This window comes from Prionailurus viverrinus, chromosome A3, assembly GCF_022837055.1.
Source record: "Prionailurus viverrinus isolate Anna chromosome A3, UM_Priviv_1.0, whole genome shotgun sequence".
In the NCBI taxonomy this organism is placed as follows: domain Eukaryota; kingdom Metazoa; phylum Chordata; class Mammalia; order Carnivora; family Felidae; genus Prionailurus; species Prionailurus viverrinus.
Genome location: NC_062563.1, coordinates 1,977,021 through 2,002,557, shown reverse-complemented (window position 1 = coordinate 2,002,557; position 25,537 = coordinate 1,977,021). Strand labels below are relative to the sequence as shown.

The 25,537-nt window shown below is 62.8% G+C and overlaps 1 protein-coding gene across 1 annotated transcript in view; it reads left to right on the top strand.

The window, feature by feature from the left end:
• Window positions 1-15,798, top strand: part of CDH4 (cadherin 4) — a 537,076-nt gene extending 521,278 nt beyond the window's left edge. Inside the window, exons 12-19 of the mRNA XM_047852619.1 lie at window positions 4,187-4,440; window positions 4,916-5,058; window positions 8,190-8,423; window positions 9,504-9,737; window positions 9,821-9,960; window positions 10,569-10,733; window positions 12,081-12,262; window positions 13,042-15,798. Coding sequence (XP_047708575.1) covers window positions 4,187-4,440; window positions 4,916-5,058; window positions 8,190-8,423; window positions 9,504-9,737; window positions 9,821-9,960; window positions 10,569-10,733; window positions 12,081-12,262; window positions 13,042-13,234 — 1,545 coding nt within the window. The 3' untranslated portion in view covers window positions 13,235-15,798. The remainder of the gene's footprint in view (window positions 1-4,186; window positions 4,441-4,915; window positions 5,059-8,189; window positions 8,424-9,503; window positions 9,738-9,820; window positions 9,961-10,568; window positions 10,734-12,080; window positions 12,263-13,041) is intronic.
• Window positions 15,799-25,537: the final 9,739 nt, after the last annotated feature.

Genomic DNA, 25,537 nt, shown 5'->3' with positions numbered 1-25,537 from the left:
AGGCCGAAGCGGGGTCGCAGCGGGGCAGGGGACCAGGGATCGGGGGGAACAGGGCGTGCGGCCCCCACAAGCCCCTCCCTCCACCAGCCCCGCAGCCCTGCAGGTGACAGCTCCCGCCCAGAAGCGAATCCCCCCTCAGCAGGGTGCCCCCAGCCCCTCGCCTCTCAGCGAAGGGTCTTGGCCACGTCCGGGGAGGCAGCCACGGTGAGACCAGGGAGCACACACAGCCGCCCTGATGGAAGCTGGAGGGGCAGATTACCTATCGATTTCCCCATTACAAGTGTGTTTTATTTCACCCTCCTACAGACGGTTACTGGCCGTAACAGTGTTTCTGGAAGGCGTTCTCACTCAGACTGGTGACACTATCTTAATGCATTACACGCAGCGTTATTCCGTGTCCCCCGGGAACATGAACCAATAAACAGGGAGAAAGATTACTTCCTGTGGTGGCTCGTTCGCGGACAAAACCATCACACTTAAGTGGCGTCGCCCCGTCCCCAGACGGCTCTCGGGGGGTCCTGGGGGAGGCGCTAGGACACCAGCCGCCGTTTGGCCCCGGGGGGCCCTGGACACAGCGTGGGTGCAGGTGTGTGCTGTGGGCCTGGAGGCGATCGGACATCAGGACGGAGGAACCAAGCCCACACCTGGGAGGGACAAGGGCTCGTGGCCTCTGGCCTGAAGTCCCCCAGTATGGTTCGGGCCAGCATGCCTCACCACACTGGCCGCCCGCTGGGGCCGGTGAGGGTCCTGCCCGGGTGACATCAAGGCCCTCCCGCAAACACGCGCCTCGCAGCACCCAGCATCGCGTGCCAGGTGATGGGCAGCGGTGGGCGACCAGGGAGGCGTCAGACCATCCCCCGCTGCCCCAGGCCGACCCACGCTGGCTCTGTGCTGAGACACAAGGTGAAGCCCCTCCTCAAAGGGCTGTGAGGGCAGGGGAAGACGGCAGTGGTGACACGGCCTGTGCCACGGAAGGACGTGGCGTCTCGTGGTGGGGATGGGGCGGGGCTCCCGGAGGCCCGCGGGGACCACGCCTGGAGAGGGCGATGGGGACATCAGGCCAGAGCCCCGGTCTCTGCCGTGGGGCCGGCCCCGGGGTCTCTTGAAGCCCCGCGCCCACCCCGTAATATTATTCACTGCTCTTAAATTCCTTCGTGTCCTACTTAATACCCCCTCTGTCGCAGTAGCTGGGAAGGCGTGGCTTTGATGCAGTGCGTGTAAGGTTTCTAACGCTCACAAACGAGCTGCTGGGGATGGACCTGGGTGAGGGGGAGGGGGCTCAGGTCGGATCAGCGGGGCGGCCCCGCCACCAGCAAGTAGGGGGTCCGCAGCGAAAACTGACACAGCAGATACATTCCTCTCCAAGCAGAAGCACGTTCGACTACTTCCCGTGGAAACTGGCAGGAGTCGGACGGCCGTGAGCCCGTTCCGTATCCCCCGCCATCCACACTTGTGGCTGAAATGCGTTTTTCACTCCCCGGCCTCGTGATTCTCCACCCCTAAGTATGTCAGGATGCATCGCCCTCAGACACGCGTTCCGCTTACGTAACCACGTACCAGACCCGGGCCGTGTTTCCTTCAGAGTCTCCGGTCCAAATCTGGGCTCCGTTCCCCTTAACCTTCCTGAAAGTGTCTGTCTGTGGTGGTTTTTCAGACCTGGATCTGAACGGGGTCCCTGAATGCCTTTGGTCGTAGCATCTCTCGAACCTCTCATACTCTAGAGGATTCCACCGTCCCGTCCGCCATCCACCTGTCATAGACACAGCGGCAGATGGCCGACGGAATCTGGCCCCGCGTGGCGGATCTGTCCAGTCACTTCGTCACGATGTGTCTTGCTCCTCTTCTCCCACAATTCCCGTGCCCTGGGATTTAGACCTGCAGGGTCCCTCCGTGGGGACGAGCTTTGTGGCTGGAGCGGAGGAGTCCCATCAGGAAGCCCCTGGCCGTCCCTCTCTGGCCACGTAAGCCTGCCCACTGGGCTCGGGCGCTGACAGCCCCTTCCGTCCTTGTAGACCTGACTCTTCCCGCCCCCCATGACCAGCACTCGGGCTGCGCGTGACGCTTCGTACCCGCAAACGTGCAGTCCTCGTCGGTCCGCCTCCGCTGGTCTTATCATCCGCTGGTGGCCCTTGTCCGGATACGTGTCTCCACTCGTACAAAACGGTGCTTTTAAGAATCAGTCGTTCCCTGGCTGCGATGAGTCAGTACTAAAGAGCTTGCCCTCAGCAGCAACGGCTGTGCACTTAGGTGAAAGGCAGGTCGCGGTGGTCAGAGCAGCGGCCCCCCAGAGATGCCCGGGCCCGAGTCCCCAGAACCTGCCACTGCATAGCAGTCAGGTAGGGGCTCTGGGAGAGGACGCTTCCCTGGGAAGTCCGGGTGAGCCCCCTGGACTCAGCCTCTTTGCGAGACGGGGGCAGGAGGTGAGTGTCGGAGGAGCCGTGGGGAAGAGGCAGAGCTCAGACAGCTCCTCAAGGGGCAGGTTGCTGCTCGGAAGGGGGAGGAGGGGCCAGGAGCACCGGGGCTCCGGGGGCTGCAGAAGGCAAGTGTCCGGGAGAGCGCGGCCCCGCCCACACCTTGACCTCAGCCCGGCGACGCTGAGTTTTGACTTCCGACCTCCAGAACTGTAAGATAACAAATTGTGTTGCCCTAAGCCACTAAACAGGAACACGAAACCAGGACGGGGCCCGACAGGACACGTGAGATCAATCCTGTACGCGTTACTCCTCTTCGTCCGTTCTCAGCCTGGCGGCTGGCCGCGGTCCCTCCGAGTTTCTGGTGCTGCCGTAACAAATCACATCCAGCCCGGGGGAGGCGCTCAACACACACGCTATTCTCTCCCACGTCTGGTAGTCGGATGTCCAAAATCAGCTCCACTGGGCCGGAACCGAGGAGCCGGCAAGGCTGGGCTCCCCCTGGGGATTCCATTTGCTTTTTCCAGTTTAGAAACCACATCCCTACACTGTGGCCCTTCCTGCCTCCGCAGAGCCAGAACCTTGGTGCTCACACAGCTGATGCTGTGTCCCTCTGTCTCCCCTTGTAAAGACCCTCGGATGGCATTTCAGGCCCCCTGGGGAGTCCTGGGCCATCTCCCACTGCAAGACCCCTAACTTCATCATGTCCACAAAGTCCCTGTGCCGTGGAGGGTGACGTGGTCACAGATTCCAGACATCAGGACCTGGACGTCTTTGGAGACCACTCATCATCCCACCAGAGCAATAAACAAAGTGTGTGTGTGTGTGTGTGTGTGTGTGCGCGCGCGCGCGCGTGTGTTCATCTTCTCACTACGGTTAAGAATGCGTGGATTTTTATGTCTTCACCGTGCTTTGGTCAGCTGCAGTCATGATCGGTTCTGGCCGGTGGGAACTCCCCTGGCTGGTTCCTGGGTTCCTTCCTGAGTGCTTCCTTGCACCGTGGCCCAACCGGACGCCCCCAGTTCATCTCGCGGCCCGGCCTGCCTCCCCTCTGGGTCGGCCATTTCTCCAGTGAGAAGGGTACTTAGAAGCCAGCATCCGGATGGCAGAGGGGCTCGCTGCTGCCTGCCTGCCGTTTCTCCTCGGGGTCCCAGGGGGCAGAGCGAGGAACACCCTTCACGAGCCCACCCTGCCCGGCTCCATTCACTTCACTGACTCCGATGGCCGTTTTATTCGAATTTAACACTGGAGGATTTTTACTTAACTTCGGTGACTTCAAGCTCGTCTTTCCTTTCTCGTACCCGGAAAATCTTATTTCCTAAACCACGTTATTACACGCGTTTATTTACCTTATCCTGGAATATACATCAGAGGCTTTAAAAATAAGCCCAGGGGCCGCCTGGGTGGCTCAGTCGGTTGAGCGTCTGACCTCGGCTCAGGTCATGATCTCACGGTTCATGGGTTCGAGCCCCGTGTTGGGCTCTGTGCTGACAGCTGGGAGCCTGGAGCCGGCTTTGGATTCTGCGTCTCCCTCCCTCTCTGCCCCAAAGAGTTTTTCCCTAAACTCTTTCTCCCCCCACTGGCAAACTCCACGGGAAGCCAGAGACGAGGGGCCGGCCTCCCTAGGGACCGGCCTCCTGGGCACAGAGCGGGCGGGAGGCGCAGGCACAGACTGGGGCGGCGGGTGCAGACCAACCAGCCCACGGCCCCCACCCTCTGAGCCGGCCCCGTGGGTGCCTGTGCCGGCTCACCCCCTGGGGCCTCCCTTGTTCCAGGCAGTCGACTACGAGCTGAACAGAGCGTTCATGCTGACCGTGATGGTGTCCAACCAGGCGCCCCTGGCCAGTGGGATCCAGATGTCCTTCCAGTCTACGGCAGGGGTGACCATCTCCGTCGTGGACATCAACGAGGCGCCCTACTTCCCCTCGAACCACAAGCTGATCCGCCTGGAGGAGGGCGTGCCCACCGGCACCGTACTGACCACGTTTTCGGCAGTGGACCCCGACCGGTTCATGCAGCAGGCCGTGAGGTGGGTCCCGACCCGTCTTGTGCGTCCGGGCAGGGGGCACCAGGAGCTCCGGGCTGGGGATGGCAGGGACCACCCGGCCCGTGTGATACAGGCGCTCACCCAAGAAGGTGGAAAGTTTTCAACACGTTCAGCAGTATCTCGAGTCAGGTCGGTCCTGGTCCAGGTCGCTGCGGGTCCCCTGGCCTCTCCGTCTTAGTTCCTCAGTCTCCCCGTCTGTAAAGAGGGGACAATGAGAGTATCTGCCTCCTGGGGTCCTTGTGAGGATCGGGAACCCGTCCGCCACGGCGACCGTGAGCCGCTGTTGAGGGAGGACCCCATCCCGGGCGGCAGGGAAAGCCCCGGGGTCCAGGCGGGCGCCCCGCGAGGGCCGCGTCCTGCCAAGTGCAGGCTGGCGGGCCCGGTGGCCAGGGCAGGCCGGGGGCTCGGGGTCACTCCCCCCTTCACCTCCTCACCTCCTCACCTCCTTCCTCCTCAGATACTCCAAACTGTCGGACCCAGCAAACTGGCTGCACATTAATGCCACCAACGGTCAGATCACCACGGCAGCCGTCCTTGACCGAGAATCCCTCTCCATCAAAAACAACGTCTACGAGGCCACCTTCCTGGCAGCTGACAACGGTGCGTCCCACTCCAGGGGGCGACTGTCGGGTGCTCACCCCTGCCGTGCGCTTTATGGCAGGGAGACCGAGTGAGGCCCGTCCAGCACCCAGAGAAGGTGGAGGAGGGGAGCAGGGGGGCACCCGCCACGCCAGGTGTCCTGTGCGGAGGCGCAAGGGGACCTCATCGTCCTTCAGTGCCCTCGGGCAGGCCCCTCTGTGCACGCGTTCAGAGCTCTGGGCTGCCTGACCACCAGAGGGGGCCGGGGAAGGGCCTCCTCCAAGCAGCCCCGGGATGCCACCCCTTGTGACTCTGACCACCCCTGACCCGGACCCTGGCAGCCTCAGTCCGAGTAGGGGCCCACGAGGGGCCCCAGAGGCAGGGCAGACACCCGTGAGAAGCCACGTGCCAACCGGGTGAGCCCTGGGAGCCCGGAGAGGGTGACGGCGAGGCCCCTGAGCCAGACTGGGGAGCCCCAGGGGGCCTCGGGTAGGGGTGAAGGTGAACTGGGCTGAGGCAGGAGGGCTGGGCAGGGGTAAGGGAGGGAGGGCCGAGCAAAGGCGGCAGCCGTGGAGCCAGGATGGGGCAGGAAGAAGGTTCACGAGCACTGGGGCCTCCCAGGGGTGTGGACAGATGGGTGCTGGGACTCCAGGCCCCGTGGCCACCCCGCCCCGGATCCGGGGCACCCAGGAGCCGCCAAGGCCCAGAGCCCAGGGTGTCTACCCAACTCTGCACAGGAGGGGAGAGGAAAGATCCCAGAGCCAGGAATCAGTCCGGCACCACTGAGTGGTAGGGAGAGACCCGACCGCTCCGTGCCCCAGTTTCCTCCTCTGCAAAGTGGGGATAAGCCTACCGCCTCCACTGGGGCTGTGAGAATTGCTGAGCTGGTGCCCCCTGAAGCACTGGGAACAGGGCCCAGCCCAGGTCAGCGCCACTGCCAGTGCTGTCATTGCCACGAGCTCCTGCTGTGTGCCAGGCGCTCATCAGCCGACCGAACAGACAAGGCTGACATTCCAGGGGCCCGTGTGTCAGCTAGAACCAGGTCCAGCCGCGTAACGGTGATAGAAATCGCAGCGTGAGTGAGGTTTCTTTTCCCCCACGCGAAAGAAGACTGGAGGCAGGCCGGCAGCCATGGGTCCGGGGTCTGGTTGAGAAAGCAGGCTCACTCTGGCCACCTGTGTGTCTTCAGCGAGCTACGGCACGGTCCACAATGGCTGCCGTGCTCCAGCCATCACGACCACATGCCGGCAGACAGGAGGAAGACCAAGAAAGGCAGGGACACATTTCTGCCCTTCTGAGGACTTCCACCCCCAGCTCGTAAAGGCCAGGACTTAGCCACGAAGCCACGTTTCATTGCAAGGGATGTTGAGAAATATGTCTTCTGGCTGGGCAGTGATGATCCCAGATAAAATCTGGGGCTCCAGGTCTTTTAAAGACAAACAGGGAAGTGGATATTAGTGGACAACTTAGCAGTCTCTTGCCATCACGAGACAAATGAGAAGTCAGCCAGATAATTTCAGGGAGCAAGTTCTGGAAGAAAACAAAGCAGGGCATGGGAGGGAGGGGCCAGGGCTTCCAGCTATGCTCCCGAGCTGTGGGGCCAAGACCTGTGGGACCAGAAGGAACAAGCCAAGAGAAGATGGGGTCTCAGGGGAGTCCCAGAGTTAGGCAGCAGCATGTGCAAAGGTCCTGAGGCAGACCTACGCCCGGTGGGTTCTAGGACGGTGGTGCCGCTGAGGCTTCAGGAGCGAGAGTAGCCCTCGCACAAAGGCTCGTCCCACAGCAAGTGAAAGCTGGGGCCCGGTCACCACCTGCTGGCCTCCCTCCTGGCTTCCCTGACCCTCGGGGTCTGCAAAAGCCCGGCCCTGGAAGTTGACCGTGAGGTGCGCCAGCCCCGCTGGTGGGGGTGGTGCCCCTCCTCCAGCGGCTCAAGCTGCCGGATTAGAAAGTGGTTTTAAATGAACCCGTGGCCAAAGCAGCAGAAAGTAGAGGGCAGCCCGAAAAGGGGAGGCTGCACCCAGCCTCCTAGGATGGAGGACGGGCTTTGCCGCAAGGAGCCCAGGCTCGGGAAAGAGAAGGCGGGTGCCGGCGGCACAGGGCCCGGAAGGGGTGGGTCCCGGCTGGTGAGCGCCGTCTGTAGAGCTCTGCGTGAGTGCTGTGGGCAATGGTGGGCATGTGCGTGTGTGCACATTGTGCGTGTGCGTGTGCATACGTGCGTGCATGCTGAGTGCTGTGGACAACTGTGTGAGTGCTGTGGGCAACTGTGCGCGCACGTGTGCACGTGCAGGCATGTGCGTGCGCGTGAGTGCTGTGGGCAACTTGTGTGTGCGTACATGCACATGTGTGCAGGCGTGTGTGCGTGCATGTGTGCACATACATGTGTGTGTGCGTGCATGTGTGCACATACATGTGTGTGTGCGTGCACGTGTGCATGGGCATGTGTGTTTGCATGTGTGCGCATCCATGAGTGCACGTGTATGCGTGTGTGCACATGTGTACACGTTGTGTTGCATGCATGGACGCGTGTGCATGCAGCTGTGTGCTGTGGGCGACTGTGCGCATGCATGTGCGCACACGTGTGTGCGCACATGCGTGTTGCGTGTGTGCATGCGCATGTGCACAGGTGTGTTTGCATGTGTGCACGTCCATGCGTGTGCATGCGTGCACATGCATGCATGCATTGCGCATGTGTGTGTGCATGTGTACATGTGTTGCGTGCACGTGTGTGCTGTGGGCAACTGTGCACATGCATGTGTGCATACGTGTGTGCGTGTGCATGTTGCGTGTGTGTTTGCATGTGTGCACGTGCGTGCATGCATGTGCGCATGTGTGTGTGCATGTGTACACGTTTTGCGTGCGTGTGTGTGCTGTGGGCGACTGTGCACGTGCATGTGTGCACACGTGTGTGTGCATGCGCACACGTGTTGCGTGTGTGCATGCGTGTGCGCACACACACTGGCAGCTCCACAGCTGAGCGGTTGTGTGTGTTGTACAGCAGGTGTTGGTGCAGGTTCAGGGCTGTGCATGTGGCCGGGGGTCCATCCCTGGGTAGGGCGGTGGGGCTGGGGCGGGTCCCACGTGCATCATCGTGTGCCCGTGGTCGTGGAGAATCAGGAGCAACCCCGCACAGTCACCCTGTGCCTCTCCCACAGGGATCCCCCCTGCTAGCGGCACCGGGACCCTCCAGATCTATCTAATCGACATCAATGACAACGCCCCCGAGCTGCTGCCCAAGGAGGCACAGATCTGTGAGAAGCCCAGCCTGAACGCCATCAACATCACCGCGGCCGATGCCGACGTTGACCCCAACATTGGCCCCTATGTCTTCGAGCTGCCCTTTGCCCCGGCCGCCGTGCGGAAGAACTGGACCATCACCCGCCTGAACGGTGAGCCCGCCTCCGGCACCAGCAGAGTGGACACGTCTGGGGCGCAGCACCCCAAGGGGGCCCACGGAAGAGTGAGCGGTGGAGACGGGAGCCCTGCCCCCCCAGCGGACCCCCATGAGGCAGGGGACGCTGGCCGTGCTCCAGTCCGTCCCTGAGGGGGCCATGAAGGCAGTCCCACTCTTAGAACGAGCACGGCCATCAACATCCTGCAGCCCCAGCCACTCATGTCCGTGACTGCTTCCTGCACGCGGCACTGACTGGCGGGACCCTGACCGATCTATTTCCTGAGGGCAGTTTCCTAGGTGTGGATTTGTTGTATAAAGGGGTATCCAGATTCTGAAATTTTCTAGCACCGAGGATGCATCTGGAAAGGTCACACCAATTTGTAGTTTGACCAGGAGTACAAGAGAACACCTGCTTACCCAAGCCCTCACCAACACTGAATGTCATTATTTTTTGGTTTTTAGAAAATGTTTTATGTTTATTTTGAAAGAGAGAGTGTGTGAATAGGGAGAGGGGCAGAGAGAGAGGGGAGAGAGAGAGAATCCCAAGCAGGCTCCATGCTGTCAGCAAGGACCCCAATCCAGGGCTCAATCCCATGAACCATGAGATCACGACCTGAGCCGAAATCAAGAGTTGAACGCTTGACTGAGCCACCCGGGAGCCCTGAATGTCAGTTTTAAAGAGCATTTTCCCAATATTAGCCAAAATCATTGTCTCCGTTTTCATCTCTTAACTACCAGTGCCCTCTTTTCATCTATTCATTGGCCATTTGCTGTTTCTTCCGTTAATTGTTCAATGCCCTTGCCTAATTTTCTTTGAGGTTTTTTTCTAATTGATTTGGCAGAACTCTATATATTAAGGAAGTGATTTCTTCATCCTACATATGTTGCAATTGCTCTTTTCTTGAACTGCCAGTATCTTTTCACTCTAGGGAACGATCTAGCACGTGTGTGCGTGCGTGCATGGACCAAATATATTTTAGATTTTCGCGCTGTCGGACTCTCTGTCCTCTCGAAGTCCTGGGGTAAAGGAGTGCTGGCTGCAGACTGAACGAAGCCTGTCCTGTCCCTCTGCCAGGTGACTATGCTCAGCTGAGCCTGCGTATCCTCTACCTGGAGGCTGGAATGTACGATGTCCCCATCATCGTCACAGACTCGGGGAACCCTCCGCTGTCCAACACGTCCGTTATCAAGGTCAAGGTGTGCCCGTGCGACGAGAACGGCGACTGCACCACGGTTGGCGCCGTGGCGGCGGCTGGTCTGGGCACCAGCGCCATCGTGGCCATCCTCATCTGCGTCGTCATCCTGCTCAGTGAGTACGGCTGAGCCACGCATGCGCACCCGTGCTCACACGCGCACGCGCCCCTGCTCACGGCGCGGCCCCTGCCCCCACAGCCATGGTCCTGCTGTTCGTGGTGTGGATGAAGCGGCGGGAGAAGGAGCGCCACACCAAGCAGCTGCTCATCGACCCCGAGGACGACGTGCGTGACAACATCCTCAAGTACGACGAGGAAGGGGGCGGCGAGGAGGACCAGGTGAGGCGCGTGGCCGCGGCCCCCTCCAGGCTCGCAGCTGGAGGGCGTTTTGTCCTTCGTCTCGGTGCGGAGGGGCCCACGCACCTGCCAGGGCGGCAGAGGTGGGCGCGGCCTCCCTGCCCGCCCTCGCCCGCACCCGGGGGCTGGCACGGCGCCCCCCATCCCGCTCTCCCCCCTTAGCCGGGACCCCAGCCCTGTCCCCGCCCCGCCCGCGCGCACAACGGACGTGCACGGGGTGCCCGGGAGCGTGGACTCCAGGGAGCTGCCCGGCTGGACTCTGGGTGTGAGGTGGCCGTGGGGGACTTGGGGCGGCTGTGCACCCCGCTAGAGCTCAGTGCCCCCTTAAGACAGGTGAACGGGAGCCCCAGCCCCGGGCTGTTCCCGGGAACAAAGGAGGCTCGTCCTGGCAGGGGCGGGGTGCGGTCCCCGGGGCCCTGGGGGAGCGTCAGACCGGCGAGGGCAGCCTCTGGGGTCACGGGCAGGACTGGGATGAATTTGGGGAGCGCGCTTCGCGGGGAGGGCAGACCGGGTGCCGGGCCGGGGCGGCAGGCGCGCTGGGCGCCCCTGCCCGCGGCCCCCGCTGGTACCCCCGCCCGGCCCCTCCCCAGGACTACGACCTCAGCCAGCTGCAGCAGCCGGAGTCCATGGAGCACGTGCTGAGCAAGGCCCCGGGGGTGCGGCGGGTGGACGAGCGGCCCGTGGGCGCCGAGCCTCAGTACCCGGTCAGGCCCGTGGTGCCGCACCCGGGAGACATCGGGGACTTCATCACCGAGGTGGGTGCTCCGCACGGGGGCGAGGCCGCCCGAGCAGGGCCGCTCCGCTGAGCAGAAGGCCCCGGCACCGCGCACAGGCCACAGCCCCTCGCCGCGTGGGGCGGCCAGGCCGGGCTGAGGGGACAGATCCAGACCGGGGCTCAGGACTCACCCTGTCCTCAGCGCCCCTGTGACCGCAGGGGCCCCGCGTGTCCCCCCCCCCCCCCCGGTCTGCTCTCTAACGCTGACGCCTCAAGGGGGGCTGGCGACGTGTGTACCCCGCCCGTGTCAGAATCTAACGGTGAAATAACTGACTTACACGGATCGCAGCCCAGGGGGTGGTTCCGCAGAGACACAAAGGTGTCTCAGGACGCTCCTGAGACACGTCACCAGCCGCAGGTCAGATTTCTTCAACTGCCCCAGAGCTGATCTGCCTCAGGCGGCACTTACTCCCCGGGACGTGATGAGATTTCAAAACCCCTGATCTGGGATTAAAAGCCCATTTCGGATAATTCTTAGAGAAAAGTAAACATGGAAACTTCAAACCATTCTTACGGAGGGGTGATACGGGTGCCCTTCCCAGGGCAGGGCTGGGCAGTGACGTGTGTCGCAGCCAGCGGACGCTGTGGCACCCAGGCCACCCCGCAGTGACCGCCCGGGGCCAGCGGGAGCCCCTCCCCACGGGGACGGCCCGGGGCGGGGCCAGCGGGAGCCCCTCCCCATGGGGCCGGCCCGGGGCGGGGCCAGCGGGAGCCCTTCCCCACGGGGAGGGGACCGCCCGGGGCCAGCGGGAGCCCCTCCCCACGGGGACGGTCTGGGGCGGGACCAGCGGGAGCCCCTCCCCACGGGCTCAGGAGCAGGGGTGTGCACCCACCACCCCCACGGTCCCGGAGGAGGCCACAGGACCCCTCGGGCCGGAGAGCGCAGCTGCTGGCGGGAGGAGAGAGGGCCAGGGCGCACGGGGAGGGGCTCTGGCAACACCTGCTGCGTCCCCAGTTTTGTTCACGGGGACGGTGACCGTGGGGCAACTTGAGACTTCTGACTTGTGGCCACCTCAGGGTCACATTCCACGTGGCAGAGACACGGGATCGCGACCCGTCTGCCCCCTGGGGAGGGGCTGCTCCCAGGCGCAGGCCCCACCCAGCCCTCTCGCCTCACGGTATCGGTGTGGCCTCCAGCATCTAGCGTGCCACCTGTTCCCCCTTCCCTACACCCCAGCCCTACTCCGTTCTCTGAGGCCCCTGGTTAGACAAGGCCGCACTTAACTGAGAACCTACTGTATGCAAAGCTCAGCCTCCTGGCCTGCTCCCCAACGCTCCCGGGCGCCCCCGTGTCCCCCACCCCTCACCCCGTGTCTCTGTGACCCAGGGCCTCCGAGCCGCCGACAATGACCCCACAGCTCCCCCCTACGACTCCCTGCTGGTCTTCGACTACGAAGGCAGCGGCTCCACCGCGGGCTCCGTCAGCTCCCTCAACTCGTCCAGCTCCGGGGACCAAGACTACGATTACCTGAACGACTGGGGGCCCAGGTTCAAGAAGCTGGCGGACATGTACGGAGGCGGCGAGGAGGACTGAGCCGCAGAGGGGGCCTGTGGGAGGCGCCGGGCTGCCCGGCTCCCTGCGGACGTGTCCTTTAGTGGTGTGTTAGGGGGTCCCTCCCCGCCCCAGCCCCCCCAACAGGCGCGCGTCGCCCACCGCAGTAGCTGGCTGGCGCTGGAGGAGAGCGCGAGGCACTCTGTCTTAACTTGAATTTCCTAGAACAGAAGCACTGTTTTTAAAAACAAAAAAAGAAAAGTGCCTTTTGGTACATGTATCAGATTCCCTCAAACTCAGGAGTGACTAAAAGCAAGCAGACAGACCACGTACGGCCCCCCAACCCCAGTCCTGAGCAACCCCCCCAGCCCCAGCCAGTCCCAGCTCTGAAGGCACCAATTAAGGAATCGGGGAGAAAGTGTCCTTTTTTTTTTTTTTTTTTTTTTTTTTTAAAGTGGGTGATTTGCTTCACAAAATTTACAAAGAAAACCCAGTTTGGGGTCCAAATCCCAACGGCCCTTCCGAGCCCTCCAGCGTTGCTCTACACGGTGGGGGTCTCCTGGGCCCTCAGGTGTCCTTGAGGCTGGAGGGCTGCAGGAGACCCAGCCGCAGAAAGTTCCCCAGGGGCGGGCCAGGCCTGTCCACCAGACGCACCGCTGTGTGCACTTGGCTTTCAACGCGTCTTTGGCTGCCCTCCGACTCTAGACGCTGTAAATAGCTGGGGCGGGTGGGGTTCCCAGGGGCTTCTCTGATGCTCACCATCTCTTCCCTCGGCTGTCCCCGGGTCCCTCCCCAGAGACAACTGTCACCCCAAACTCCACCCAAGTCCCCGTTGCCTTTGGTCCGGAAGAATACAGCGTCCCAAGAAGCCACAGCCCGAACCAGCCAGCATCCCCGAAAACCCTGCCATGAGCCCTCCGCCCCTCGCAACTGGATTCCCGAAGGACCCCGTCAGAGGCCCAGCCCCCGAGAACCGGACACATCCGTGAGGGCCGTGCGGACGGCAGGCAGGGCCGGGAACCCGCACAAGCCACAGCCCTTCTGCATCGGAGTCTCCGATGCTCCTGAGCTCACATGCACAGCAAAGACCTGCTCCAAGTGGCCAGGCTGCCCTGACATTGCTGTGCCATGGGTCCCACAGATGTGTCTGGACGGCACCCACCTGAAACAGCAGCCCATCTCCTTTCCTTTGGACCCAGCTCAGCCCCGAGCAGCTGCTCAGACTCCCGAGAGTTGCAACAGCCCTTTGCACAGGCAGGTCCGACGTATACACCAGACTCGAGAGTCAGTTCCGCAGGACGTGAAAGGCGCCGTGTCCCCGGGGCCCACTGGGGAGACCCCAACGCGTTTGTTCTCTGGGTGAGAAGAGGCTCCTTGGTCCCCGGTGGGAGAAGACAGCCTCGCGGGAGAACCCTGGTCTACTCACAGGCTCCCCAAGAAAGGGGCCGAAGGGTGCACTGGCTGTGGGCGGGACTTGGCGCTGGGGTGCCCTCGGGGAAGCTGGCTTGCCTCGGTTTCCCACCCTGGAGCCTCGAGGAAAAGCTTCAAGGGCTTGGGGAGGTGGGGAGGGCTAGGGCTCAGCTTGCTGTCCGTGCTGTCCGTCTGGTTGTCTTTGATGCAGTCTCAGCCTATGGCCTGTCCCCCTGCCTGGGGTCACCCTCTTTTCCAAACAGCTTTGGCCTCAGAGGTGTACGTGGGGGCGTGTGTGTGTGTGTGCGCGCGCGCAGTGGGTCTGGGTTTGTCCCCACCGGACGGCAGGCTTCCTCCGCGTGCCAAACTCCTTGCCAACTCCGCCGTTCTCCCAGAGCTGAGCTGGGGCCGTGAGCACTGGTGTGTGGCCGGCTGGTGGTGAGGCTGAAGTGGGTTCTGCCCCTGACCCCCTCCCCCTGCCTGGGGAGGAAGGGAGGGACAAAGACAGTGACTGTGTCACACGCTGGAAGCCCTGTCTATGCAGACGGCAGTCTCGGGGGGGAGGGGCTGTAAAGGGGGACTAGGACCGCTGTCCAAAGCCGAGAGCTATGCAGATGCCTCGGGGCCAGGCAAGGACTGTCCCTGTGTCTGGGGACGTGGCCATTCGAGGGATTGCTGGTGGGGTCAGGACTGATGGAGGCGAGTTGGAATCTTGTGTGTTTTGTTGTTTTTGGAAAGTTCATCCACCTGTTGAACTTCTAAGTGTGAACACGGTCCGGGCACTGAGGCAGCCGTGGATTCTCCTCTGAAATCCCGACTCTCTCGGGTTTCCGGGGCCCTGGGCTTCCTCAGGGACGGACGTGCCAGGCCCGGCCCAGGACCCGGCCTCCTGCACACCGGTCCCGTGGATCCCAGCACAGGTGCCTGTCTCCCCTGCCTCCTCGCCCCACACCCCTGCCCCTCACTGCCACCCGGCCCCTGATGCAGTTTGCCTAAATCCTGCAGGCTGAGGCTGTGGCCGCCAGCTGGGCGGATGTTGACGGGGGACTTCTCACACCCATCCCTGCCTCCAAATGTCTAGACAGCTGCCCCTCTCGCTCGCCCCTGCAGTCCTCGGGGGCCAGAGAAAGATGGGGTTCCCCTGCCCTCCCACATCCGCCTCGGAACAGGTTCCGAGGTCAAGCTAGCATTAGCTAAGTGTGCAAGCAGCATCAGACGCCTCTCTCACGGACCCCACGTGCCCGTGATCGGGGCCACGGAGGCCCAGACTCGGCACTGGCAAAGTGCTAGGGCACAGTTTCGTTTCTGTAGGGAATTTCGTTCTGGGAACAGGACACACCTGCACCGTAGGGTAGAGGCGAGAACGCGGCCGTGGTCGGCGGGCACCCCGGCCGAGGACCCCCGCATCTGTCTGGGCCTCCCAGACAGCCAAACGTCAGGGCCTCGCGATGCCTCAGTTTCCCTAGCGTGAGCACCGGCTGATGCACGGGGCGCCTCTGTCCTCTCCAAGGTACAAAGTTAGGGGAGGGGAGTCTCACTCTTTGTCAGTGCTAGAAAAGGCACCAAAAAACCCCGCAAGGTCTCGCGTAGACAGCGCCACACCCAGCGCGTCCTGCGGAAGCGCTCGCACGGCCCGGCGCGCACGTAAGACAGGTTCTGCCCAGCGGGGAGCCTCCTCTGTGTATAATTGGAACGCGTTTTACTTTTCCTTTTCTCTCCTTTTTCCATTCTGATTTTTGTTTTTTGCATGTTTCTTTTTGAAAATGGACAAAATGTGTAGCAGCCCGCATGACTGTGGTTGTTTTGGGGAAAGATACCGGAGTATGACGTGTCCCCACTGCAACTCTGAGCACCGTGGAGTTAGGCAGACGCCCCAACTTTTTTTGTAACCGTCAACAGCACAACTATTTTGTATTGTTGTTTGTATCATTTTGTACCAAAAAAGCAAAAACAAAAACAAAAACAAAAAAAGCCAAGGGAAAAAAAAAAGGGAAGAGCGTCGATGTTTTCTCAATGTGTTTTTAGTGCCCGGCAGTCTTGGTTCCAAACTGAGTAGCGGCTTTGCGGAGCTGCCCTGTGCTGGAGCGGAGTCGGGGCCCTGGCACACTGCTCCAGACGAGTAAATAAAGTCCCGTTTTAAATAGTCGGCTCAACCTGGCTTGTGTTTCTCCGAACATTCGAGAAGCCAGTGGTGCCCCCGGACAGCAGGTGGCCGGATACGGGGCTTCGGTGTCGAGAGTGGGGTCTGTTCGTCCGGCAGACGTTTCTGGGGCCCCTGCTGCGTCCAGGCACGGTTCTGGGCTCCGGGAGCACGCGCGTGAACGAAACCAGGCACGATCCTCCCATCTGTGAGGCCGGGGAAAGCATACAAACGAAAGCCCACAGGCCGCAGGTGCCAACGTTTCCAGGTTCTAGAAGTTCTACGTCGAGCCCGCAGGTTCTCCTGCCTTCGTGATGCCACGGACGGCCAGGGTCACCTTGAGAGTCCTCATGCCCCACGGGTCGTCTCAAGGCCCTGGCCACCTCCCCGCCGTGGAGGCTCTCCGCCTGCTGGGAACCCAGCCAGGCCGGGTGGGCCTCAGAAGCGCTCTGATTGGCCCAGCTCAGTCACATGACCTGCCCCTTGCCTCCTGGCTTGCCACTGCCCCAGGGGTGGCTCACACCTCCGCCTGCCCCGCAGCCGGGCAGCCGGGCCTCTAGCGCAGTGCTGGCTGGCAGAGGCCACGCACCCCAGCCGACAAGGCTGGGCCGGCAGACGCCCCGCCCTCCTCAAGGAAACTGAGTTCAGAAAGCCCGAGGGGCCACCCTGCTCGCCTGCTACCAAGTGGTCCAGCCAGACCTGAGCCAAGGGGGCTGCTCCCTGCACCCCAGCCCCCCGCAGAGCTGACTCTCCCGACCTCCCTCCGGCCTTAGGCACAAATTTGCATCCACAATAACATGCATAACAAAAAGTCACACGGTTAATTACGGGTGCAGTTCATAATTACAGGCACAATTAGCCACTTGCTAATTTTGAGGGTGCCAAGCAAGCAGCTAATTACATGCATAATTAGGCTAGTGTTTTGGGCCTGGGACAGGCAGTGGGGGGTGGGAGGGCACAAACTCCTTATAATCAGACCCCCGGAGTGAGGCCCTGGGGGGTGGAGGTGGGGGGAGACTGTGCTAAAGAACAGCCTCCCACACCCGGCTCCCCAGCACAGGGCTGGTCATCCCGGAGGAGTCCAGCTTGGGGCCTCTGGGAAGCCAGGAGGCCCCTTCCCTGGAGGCCCAGGAGGGGCATTCGGTCACTTCACAGGTGCACTGGCAGAGCCCCAGGGGTCTTGGCTCCCCCACTGACAACCCACCCTGAGGGCCGGGGACCCTGGGATGGGCAGAGGGGCCACAGGCAGCTGCCCAGAGGCCCCATGAGAGGCCCCCTCCCCCAGGACATCACAGGGCCACGGCCTCAGGGGCAGGTCAGCCACCAACCCGAAGCCCGCCCTCCTGGCAAGAGGTCAATGCTGTGGCCTGGGGGAGGGCACCAGAAACGCTCCTTGATCCGATTAGGGCCAGGGCTTGAGGATGGACTCGGGGGGGGGGGGGGGGGGGGAGGGGGCAGGAGCAGGAGCAGATGGTGGACTGAGGAGCCTAGGGCTCGTGGGGGCCCCTATCCAGGATCTGCCCCAGGCGTGGGGAGGACTTGCTCTCGGCTCTGGCCATGTTGCTGGCTGTGCCCGTGGCACAGCCACACGTGGACGGTCTAGAGCTCAAGATGAGGCCAGCAGGAGTGGGTCTAGGGTGTAATCAGGGCTGCGAGTGGACCCTGGGGCATGTGTTCTAAGGGGGAAGGGAGAGCCCGTGAGATGCAGGACAAAACGAGAAGCCCTCACGTTCCAGGTCAAGGTGCCACAAGCCATTGCCCGCCTCCCAGTGACAAGACCACTGATGGACAGACCAGTGGCCGATGGGACCATTACCTCTGTCCCGGAACGTCCACCTTAGAGCTGTTTTACCTGAGAAATAGACGTCTAATCTGAACCTGATTTTAACAGACCAACACAGACTGGGCTCTGCCTCGTGGGAGTGCAGAGCAGGTGTCCCCACCTCCTCTCCCCTCTGACCCCAGACCCTGAGTAGCCCGGGGGACGGTCACCCTTCTCTCCTCCCACACATTCCTTGTGTCCCCCGATCGGTCGGTCCCCCGATCCGCCCACCTGATGCTGCCCAAGCTGGTGTCCCCAGGAGCTGCCCTGTGCCCTGACAGCCCAAGGCCAGGCTGGGGGCGGGAGGAAGGCACTGGGCTCTCCCAGGGCGCCAGATGCCTCGACACAGCGTCTCACGGTGAGAAGTGCAGGAAATGCTCTGACATGCAACTCCGCGGAGGACAATGGCTGACTTATGAGGCCACTTCAGTCCTGTTACCGTCAGCAAAGAACATACAGAGCACGGACCCCACTGCCCCCGTGCCCCCACAACGGCCCTGAAGGGCTGTGAGCCCTGCTCCCACATGCCACCAAGCCTTGGGCAACTAACTGCCTTCTCGGGCACCTCCCCGTGAGCGGGAGTGCTGGCCAGCTAAGCCAGGCCTCGCCCCTCGGCGCTCAGGGCCCCTCTCGGCACACAGCCCTGCGGCACCTGAGACCCAGGGCCAGTGCTGGGCACAAACGGTGGTGGCTCAACACCCTCCAGTCTGCGGCTTTCAGCAGCCTCACCGGAGATGGAAGGGGGCTCAGCCGCTGGGTGAGGGGCAGGGCCCCTCCTTAAGTGGGACCTAGGCCCAGAGGCTCCCACAGAGGGCCCGTCCCACAATGCCCACAGCGCCGCACCTGCTGTCCTGACCAGTGGACTCCTGAGGCTGGGGTGGCAGTAACCTCGTCCTGACTGAGGCCCTCGGGTCACATCGGAATGGGGGGGCACGTTGGGGACCGATGGCCACGTGAGCCATCAGGACAGCAGCATCAGGCCCCACCAAATATGGGTCCTCGGGACTGACAGGGAGCATGGGCTCTGGGTGCCCACTGAAGGGCAGAGGGAGTGGTATGTGGCCGGGTGGCAGGGGTCGCTCATGCAGGCCTGAGTCGCCGGCTTCTCTTTCCACCCTCCCGACACGCACGCTCCCTCATACACCCCCAAACGCCCACCAGCTCGCCGGCCGAGCCCCCAGGCTCACACCCTCACCTGCATAGGCACGTCCCCGGGCTCCCGCAGGGCGCTGTCCGCTGTCCGCAGTGCTGACCCTCCGACTGGCGGCACTCCTGCTGCGTGGCTTCTGGAAACGTCCATAGGAAATTCCGCATTCCAGGAACGAACTGTCTGCTTGGACATTTACCTCAGAGACCACCGTGGGGACAGGGAGGGGTGAGGTCCACCCCCTGAGCTGCAGCCACAGGGACCCTGCTGCGCCGGGCAGTGGGCTCCCGGGGGCTCCATCTGCACAGCCTCCCGGGAAGGCCCACGTGGCCCTGAATCTTCAGACTTCTCTGTGGGAAAAGCCCTCCCACGCGGGACCCTCCTCCTGTGCCCTCAGTCTCTCCTCACGGTCTGTATTTCGGTCAACTTAGTGACTTAACATTTACATGCTGTGGTCTGTCCCCCCACGTTAGCAGGGCAGCGACCTCCCTGGCTGTCCCTGCGAAGTTTCCAGCACCTGTCAGGGCGGGGCTGGGAGGAGCCCCCCACCCCCCACCCCGGCCCAGCTGAGAAGACCCAGGGGCAGCAGCGGGAGTGTGGCCAGAGCCCGGCTGGAGTTAAGACCCGGGGTTTCGTCCAGTTCTGTCCTTCCTGAAGCTCGTGACCCTGGGCAGGTCCCTGAAGGTCTCCGGGGCCACACCAGCTGCACTGTGGGCAGGTGGGGAGACGAAGTGAGATGCGACAGAGGCCAAGCGCCCCCGAGCACTCAGGACAGCCCAGGGAGTATGTGGGGGCTGGGAGCCCAGCCGCATGGCCCGGCGTCCAGGGCCGTGTGCTGTTACCAAAGGAGCAGAGCATGTGCGCGGCGTGAGGTGCAGAGAGCACACACCCCCCAACCCCCAGGTAGCCAGTGGGGATGTCGCTCCTGGGCCACGGGGGGCAGCTGCGGAGGGGCTGGTCTTCTTTGCCCAGACCTCCACCCACCACCACCGGGAAGGAGGCATCAATCTCCGCTCTCCGGATGCAGAAACTGGCCGAGGTGGAGGCAGAGAAGCCACATCGACTGGCTCGGATGGTTAGGGCTTTCGTTGGCTCAGCAGAGGGCAGGCTGGCGTTGACTTCTGCCCACGGTGTTGAGCCCGGCCGGCCCACACCCACCCAAACCGTCCCTCCCTCTTCGTACGGCCACCAAGGCCCCTAGACCCGCATCCCACGGAGAGTGACCTTGCCTCCCCCCCTCCCACTGCGCAAGGCTGACGGGCCCCCTTGGAGGGGACACCCAGCCAGAGCTGGTAGGGGCCCTGGAAGAGCAGCCCCCAGGGAGGGGCAGGGCAGACCCCCGAGGAAGGGGTGTGGCAGTGCAGCATGCCAAGTGACCAGGCGGGGGTGAGCTCCCCGAACCCGGAGCAGACTCCTGTGCCAGCCGCCCCCCTGCTTTTCCCTCCCTTTCAATCTCTGGGATGGTTGTCATGGAAACCAAGAGGCTGGCGGTCAGGAGCAGGTCTGGAGCGGGCGGAAGAGGCAGGGGGCACAGGTCATGGGGCCTGCGGGGAGGGTCAGGTGGGGACAGTGACAGACCGGTGGACATCCTTCTCGGCACCCTCCCCTCTGCTGTCCCGGCTGCCTGCGCCATGGCCAGCCACACAAAGCCCTGCTCCTTGGTGGCCTTGGAAGTCCCTGTAGCCGAGGTCACTGCGAGGGAGGGGCTGTGTCGGAGAGGAACGCCAGCTCGGGCAGTGGGGCTCCCGGCAGTGGTGAGGACCCCCGAGCCCCTTCTCCGGAGGGTCCGCACTGACACCCAGGTCGACCCAGCTTCGGACGTGGTTTGACCCGCACGGCTTGCTGTAAAATGCTCAACTGACGCACCAGTGTCCCGTGGCTGCCGTAACAGAGGACCACAGACTGGGTGGCTGACCTCAGGTTGATTTTCTCACAGATCTGGAAGCCAGAAGTCCCACACTCGTGTCCCCGGGCTGATACCCAAGTGTGGGCGGGGCCAGGCTCCCTGCGCAGGCTCTAGTTAACCTGTAAGCCACGGTGGGGTTTGGGGGGGGGATGCTGCCATTGTCCCCGTTTCAGACACGAGGAAACAGGCTCCGAGGGTGACGTCACGTGTGCCCAGAGGAGGGGGCGTGAGCCCTGATTCGGCCCTGGGTGCACAGGGGACCCTGGGCAGCTGGGCAGGAACCCGGCAAGGTGCTTAGGGGTAGGTGCAGGCTGAGGGTCCCCACCTGCCGGTGCCCAAATGAGGGGCCTCAGTCCGGTCATGTCCCCCTCAGCCCAGGCACCCCCAGGGCCATGCAGACATAACCTCAGCCGCGGACCTGCACGGCCCGGCATCTCCCTCCTTCCCCGCTGTCTCTCATGTCTGACACCGCCCTACCCTCTGCCCTCCCCACATGGTGGCGGTCCGCCTGCCTGGCTGCATCGGCCCTGCTCTTCCGGGGTGGGAGTGAGCAGTACTTGGGCAGGTTCCCTTCCCAGAGAGAGGGATGTGGGGGAGCCATGTGGAGGAACTGCTAGGAGTCAGCTCTCGGGGCTGGGCTGGATGTGCAGCCCCAACTGAAATGACAAATGAAAATCTAGTCACCGCCTGCCCCCGCACCTCCAGAAAAGGATCAGTGCTGGGCCTGCAGGCACAGCTGGATCCAGGTGCTCCAGTAACACCAGCAAGAAAGACTCTCCACTCTGCCTCTGCACCGGCTGAGTCTCAGTCCAGCTCCCCACAAGACAGCCGGTCCTACCAGCCCCAACCATGAGGCGCTCCCTCTGAGCCATGCCTGCACCCCCTCTCCGCCCTGCACGGCTCTCCTTCCTAGCACACCTGCCCTGCTACCACCCCCCTGCCACATCCCGGGATCTGTCCCCCGAGATACAAACGGACTCCGGCATCTCCACCTTCAAACAGCCCACTGGGTCCTCACCAGGGGCACATTCCAGCCCACAACCTCAGGCCCTGGCCGCGCCCACCACCCTCCCCACCCTAGTGCCCCTGGCTTCCCCGGGCAGCTGCCCCCCAGATTCCCTCCCATCTCTCAGGTTCCTGGTCCCCATCTGTCACCATTAGTCCTGTCCTGGCCCTTGCCTGTTGCCTGGCACCCCCAGAGACCCCCATGGCCACAGCCCCAGCCTGGACCTCCCCCTTCAGTCCACAAACCCCCTTTTGTTCACCCTGTGCCAACGCCAGAACCGGGGACCCTTTCACATCACCCCCTCACATCCGGTCCACAACCGGAGAGCCTCTCTGCCTCAACCCCCCCCCCCCCCACCGCATCAACCTCACCCCCCCCACACACACACACATCCAGCCCAGAACCAGGGGCCCCTCGGCCTCACATCCGGTCCGGAACCGGGGAGCCCCTCTGCCTCACCCCCCCCACATCCGGCCCAGAACCAGGGGCCCCTCGGCCTCACATCCGGTCCGGAACCGGGGAGCCCCTCTGCCTCACCACCCCCCCCACACACACACACACATCCGGCCCAGAACCAGGGGCCCCTCGGCCTCACATCCAATCCGGAACCGGGGAGCCCCTCTGCCTCATCCCCCCCCCAAATCCGGCCCAGAACCAGGGGCCCCTCGGCCTCACATCCGGTCCGGAACCGGGGAGCCCCTCTGCCTCACCCCCCCCCCCACATCCGGCCCAGAACCAGGGGCCCCTCGGCCTCACATCCGGTCCGGAACCGGGAAGCCCCTCTGCCTCACCCCCCCCCCATATCCGGCCCAGAACCAGGGGCCCCTTGGCCTCACATCCGGTCCGGAACCGGGGAGCCCCTCTGCCTCACCCCCCCACATCCGGCCCAGAATCAGGGGCCCCTCGGCCTCACATCCGGTCCGGAACCGGGGAGCCCCTCTGCCTCACCCCCCTCACATCCGGTCCGGAACCGGGGAGCCCCTCTGCCTCACCGCCCCCATATCCGGTCCAGAATCAGGGGCCCCTCGGCCTCACATCCGGTCCGGAACCGGGGAGCCCCTCTGCCTCACCCCCCCACATCCGGCCCAGAATCAGGGGCCCCTCGGCCTCACATCCGGTCCGGAACCGGGGAGCCCCTCTGCCTCACCACCCCCCCCCCCACACACACACACACATCCGGCCCAGAACCAGGGGCCCCTCGGCCTCACATCCAATCCGGAACCGGGGAGCCCCTCTGCCTCATCCCCCCCCCAAATCCGGCCCAGAACCAGGGGCCCCTCGGCCTCACATCCGGTCCGGAACCGGGGAGCCCCTCTGCCTCACCCCCCCCACATCCGGCCCAGAACGGGGTCCCTCGGCCCCACATCCGGTCGGTCCAGCTACGACCACCTCCACTCCCCCCTCCAAGGCCACCCTCCGCCCACCTGTGCCTTCCGCCTGTGCCTTCCTCGGGGCCACTTCCGGGCCAAACCAGTCTGCACCGGACGCCAATTTGCTTTTTATTCTCATCCGCCCATTTTGGCATCTCTCAGCTATCGCTGGTGTCTGGCACCCCGCACGTGCTTACAGCGCGCCGTCTGGAAACTTCCGGCATTGGTGCGCGCGCGCGAAGCCGGCCCCACAACCAAGATAACCCCGCGTTTCCTCGCCCCTGCGCAGGCGCAGTCCGCAGACTTGTCGCACTCACGCGGAGACCCCCTCACGGTGCCCAGGGCGCCCACGTACGGCGCTTGTCGCAGCCCCCGGGAGCGCTGTGCCAGCAGGCCGAGCGGCCCGAGGTGTGTGCGTCGCCTGCTCTCGGACGACCGGGGCTTCTCCGGGTCTTGGCGACTTCAGATAAAACGGCTGTGAATACCTGCGTACGCGTCTTTGCGTGGCCGAATCTCCCGTGTCTCCCGGAGAAGTGTGTACGGGAGCGCGTGGGTGACGGGGCTGGGCAGGACGAGGCGCCCACACTCTCAGGGACCTGCCGCGGGGGGGCAGGTGCGCCCCGTTCGACGCCGTGTGCGGGCGTCTTCCTGCTTTAACTTCCAAACAAGCGCCTGAAAAGTCGCTCCCGCCTTCCTCCCCCGACATGTCCAGGAGAGAGCCCCGCTCTTCCATGGCGCTCGGTGGCCCCCCAGTGCCCAGGCCACTTCTCCCAGCCAGAGCCCTGTGTGAGCGCCCCTGCGGACTGGGCCTCGACCGCACCCCCCAGTCCCTGCAAAAGCCGTCCTTGCGGGAGACGTGCTCGTTGATACTTGCCAAACACGTTTTATTCTATTTTTAATATTTATTTATTTTTGAGAGAGACACGGGGGGGGGGGGGCGGTCAGAGAGGGAGGGAGACAGGAAGACAGAATCCCAGCAGTGACCTCTATGTGGGGCTCAAACCCACCAACCGCGAACCCCCCAACCGCGAGATCATGACCTGAGCCACCCAGGCTCCCCTTTGCTAAATACGTTTTAGGAAATAAAGGTTAAGTGGGTGCCCATTCTCAAAAATACAGAAATCCTGCAGTTACAACAAAGCCTGATGAAACAACCTGCACCGACAATCAGATTCTTGGAAAATAGGCGTCATTTATCTCTTAAGGAACAGGGACAAGTTCCCTGGGGCTGGTCTTCCTGGGGCAAACGCGCCCTGGGCATGGCCCAGAACGGCCCAGAGGAGGCTGCCAGCCCGTCGCTGGAACAGGAGGGTTTGAAAAGGCTCCCCGCGGCCTGTGGTCTTTCTAACGGCATAGCCTCCACCCTGAGAGCGTGCACTGGTGGTGCACTTGCTGTATGCGAGGCGCGAAGGATACAGAGGCTTCGGGTGGCAGGTGGGTCCCCAAAGCAGCTCAGACGCAGCAGGAGACCAGACAGCCTGGCGGCCTCGGCTGTGCGAGGTGGGCAGGGGCAGGCTCAGGCTCAGAGCAAGCTGGGGCTCTGAGCTCGGGGACGGAGGGAGGCTGGGTAGACTTTTTTTTTTTTAAGATAAAACTTACATTTGGAGATCACAGTCTGAGAGAAGGATAAACTAGTTAACGATCAACTAGTCAGTCAATGAGTATGGACAACCACAAGATCACAAGTCGTCACCTGTCGCGAGACATCCACACACCTTCCTCTTCATCCGGCACCAGATCACGTGGGGCCAGGTCACCTGTCCAGGTGGAGCTGAGGTCCGGCCCAGGGGGGTTTCCCCAGGCTTCACTGAGGTGCACTTTGCATGGGTCAAAATGCACAGACCTCACCTGTCAGCCTGTTTACATCTGTGCACCCCTACGTGACCGCTACGCGGGTGGAGACAGAACATTCCCACCGGCCCAGAGGGTCCTGGTGCCCCTCGCGCCAGCCACCAGGGGTAACCACGCGGACGCCTATCACCTCCGGGATTCTCCTGGCCTTGAGCTTCCCACAAATGGAACCAGAGGGACTGGGCTCTTTCTTCATGATTCCTTGGAGATTCAGCTCCACTGCTGAGAGCATCAGCGGTGTATCCCTCTTTCCTCCGGGGCAGTATCGCATCGACAATTACACTACAGTTGGGATCCACTCACCACCTGACGGACGGCGGCTTGTTTCCACCTCAGTCCATGAGGGAGCAGCGCCACAATGAACGTTCGCCTTCGGTCTCTGACAGACAAAGGCATTCAGTTCTCTCAAACAGATATGACCGAGGCAGGAACCGCGAGATCACAGGGAGACGCGCGCTCCATTTGTGGCTCAGTCACATAAGCATCCGACGCTTGATTTCGGCTCAGGTCATATCTCGCAGTTGGTGACTCCGAGCCCCGCGTGGGGCTCTGCACTCACAGCATGGAGCCTGCTTCACATCCTCTGTCCACCGATCTCTGCCCCTCCCCCACTCACGCTCACTCTCTCAAAAATAAACAT